Source organism: Micropterus salmoides, unplaced genomic scaffold (genome assembly GCF_014851395.1).
Source record: "Micropterus salmoides isolate LMB-PRFRI ecotype aquatic unplaced genomic scaffold, ASM1485139v1 Ms_hic_scaffold_9, whole genome shotgun sequence".
Lineage (NCBI taxonomy): Eukaryota > Metazoa > Chordata > Actinopteri > Centrarchiformes > Centrarchidae > Micropterus > Micropterus salmoides.
This window is the reverse complement of record NW_024044681.1, coordinates 10,134,223-10,136,240: the sequence shown is the minus strand read 5'-3', so window position 1 is coordinate 10,136,240 and position 2,018 is coordinate 10,134,223. Positions and strand designations below refer to the sequence as shown.

Below are 2,018 nucleotides of genomic sequence, written 5' to 3'. Positions count from 1 at the left end.
GTAGAAGACTTACGTCAGCATCATCTTTAGATCAGTGTGTTGATTATTGTGAATGCTTAGAACTCACTTCTGTTTCCATCCTGAATTCAGATGTGAAGTGTACATCATGAAATATAACAAAAAGGAAATCGTATAGAGGGCAAGGAGCGTAATATAGAGGTAATAATTAGTGATGTGCGGATCGATATTTCTGATACCAACGTTTCCTGCTCTAGGATCCATATCTAAACTCAGTCATTTGGAGTATGTTTTATTATAAGTATCTTACTGTCATCAGGATTGTCTAATTATACTCAGTTCATAGGAACTACTTTTCCTTGCGCCTGTCAAAGTCAAGCTTGCCCTACGGGTCTGTGACAGAGCTCCTTTGAAGTGAGCCACTGCAGCTCTTTCCATTTCCCGCAATTGAATACGGACTCTGGCTGACTGTAGAAACAGTCACGTCTGGCTGTATTTTAGCTGTGAAGATGTGTTGATCTGTGTGATCGAATACGTCACTAAACATCTGAGATTAAGTCCAAATAAGTTGTTAAGTGGCAGTTCTGAGCAGGATATTTCTATTATAATTAAAGAATATGACATTAGTTTGATGTCTTATGACTACTTTTAATTGGCAAGTCTACAGGGTGGAGGGGGGTGACATTAAACTGGAAGAAAAAAACAAAAAAAAACAACCAAGTAGAGTCTATTGGTATTGGCAATACCAGCTTAGGCATTACTTAGTATTGGATCAGTTAGGTATTAAGTGGTATCCACATCACTAGTAATAATTTAACACTTGGGGTAGTTAGTAGGCGATTTCAGTAGGAATAAAGCTCTTGGTGTAAACAGTGGGTGGCCCTGAAAAGGGCCTTTGTGTTGCTGGGTGTAACAGCGGGTTTACTTGGAGCTGGTGTACTTGGTCACGGCCTTGGTGCCTTCAGACACGGCGTGCTTGGCCAGCTCACCGGGCAGCAGCAGGCGGACGGCGGTCTGGATCTGAAGTTGAAGTGAACCCGCTGAGTCAGTGAACCCGCTGAGCATCAACATAACTTATACATCAGTTCAAATAATGACATGAAAACGATCATATCCCGGACAAAACTTAGTGTGACAGAGACACTAGTGTGCATGTGAAGGTTGTGATTATGATGAAATGACTGTTGTATGTGTGTTGGGGTGAGTTTGGGTGAGCTGTCACTACCTCTTCTCTATTTAGCAAACCCTTAAAAAAGGCAAGTAAAAACTACAGTGGCTGAAAAACACAAGGCCCTTTTCTAGATCCAGTGATTGCTTTGCTAAGTCTGGGCTAGTGTAGAAACATGGTGGCTGCCGTGTAAGAGGACCTGTTCTCTCTGTGTAGATATGATTATACATATTCAGGTGATTATACACTAATGAAGACATACTTACGGACCGTATTCGGTTTCTGCCAGTAGATCATCTTAAGTGTTATATTGTCCTAAAAGTTACCTTAGAAACTGAAAATATATAATTTAGGGGAACAGGACATGTTTACAGGATCATGTAGTCATTGCCCTGGTTTGACATGAAACAGTGCAAGTTCAGAGGAATAAAGCTCTCAGTGTAAACAGTGGGCGGCCCTGAAAAGGGCCTTTGTGTTGCTGGGTGTAACAGCGGGTTTACTTGGAGCTGGTGTACTTGGTCACGGCCTTGGTGCCTTCAGACACGGCGTGCTTGGCCAGCTCACCGGGCAGCAGCAGGCGGACGGCGGTCTGGATCTCCCTGGAGGTGATGGTGGAGCGCTTGTTGTAGTGAGCCAGACGGGAGGACTCGCCGGCGATGCGCTCAAAGATGTCGCTCACGAACGAGTTCATGATCAGCATGGCCTTGGACGAGATGCCGGTGTCGGGGTGGACCTGCTTCAGGACCTTGTACACGTAGATGGCGTAGCTCTCCTTCCTGGTCTTCCTCTTCTTCTTGCCGGTCTTGGAGACGCTCTTAGAGACGGCTTTCTTTGAGCCCTTCTTCGGAGCCTTAACTGGATCAGGCATCTTCAACTTCGTTATAGTTCTCAA

The 2,018-nt window shown here is 44.5% G+C and overlaps 1 protein-coding gene across 1 annotated transcript; it reads right to left on the bottom strand.

The window, feature by feature from the left end:
• Positions 1–1,564: 1,564 nt before the first annotated feature.
• On the bottom strand, positions 1,565–2,018 carry LOC119896207 (histone H2B 1/2-like). The gene has a single exon (XM_038709714.1). The coding sequence runs from the start codon at positions 1,992–1,994 to the stop codon at positions 1,623–1,625; it is 372 nt and encodes a 123-aa protein (XP_038565642.1). The 5' UTR covers positions 1,995–2,018; the 3' UTR covers positions 1,565–1,622.

Bases quoted from the DNA above. Each gene is read 5' to 3' on its own strand.
- LOC119896207 (XM_038709714.1), bottom strand. From the start codon at position 1,994: ATGCCTGATCCAGTTAAGGCTCCGAAGAAGGGCTCAAAGAAAGCCGTC.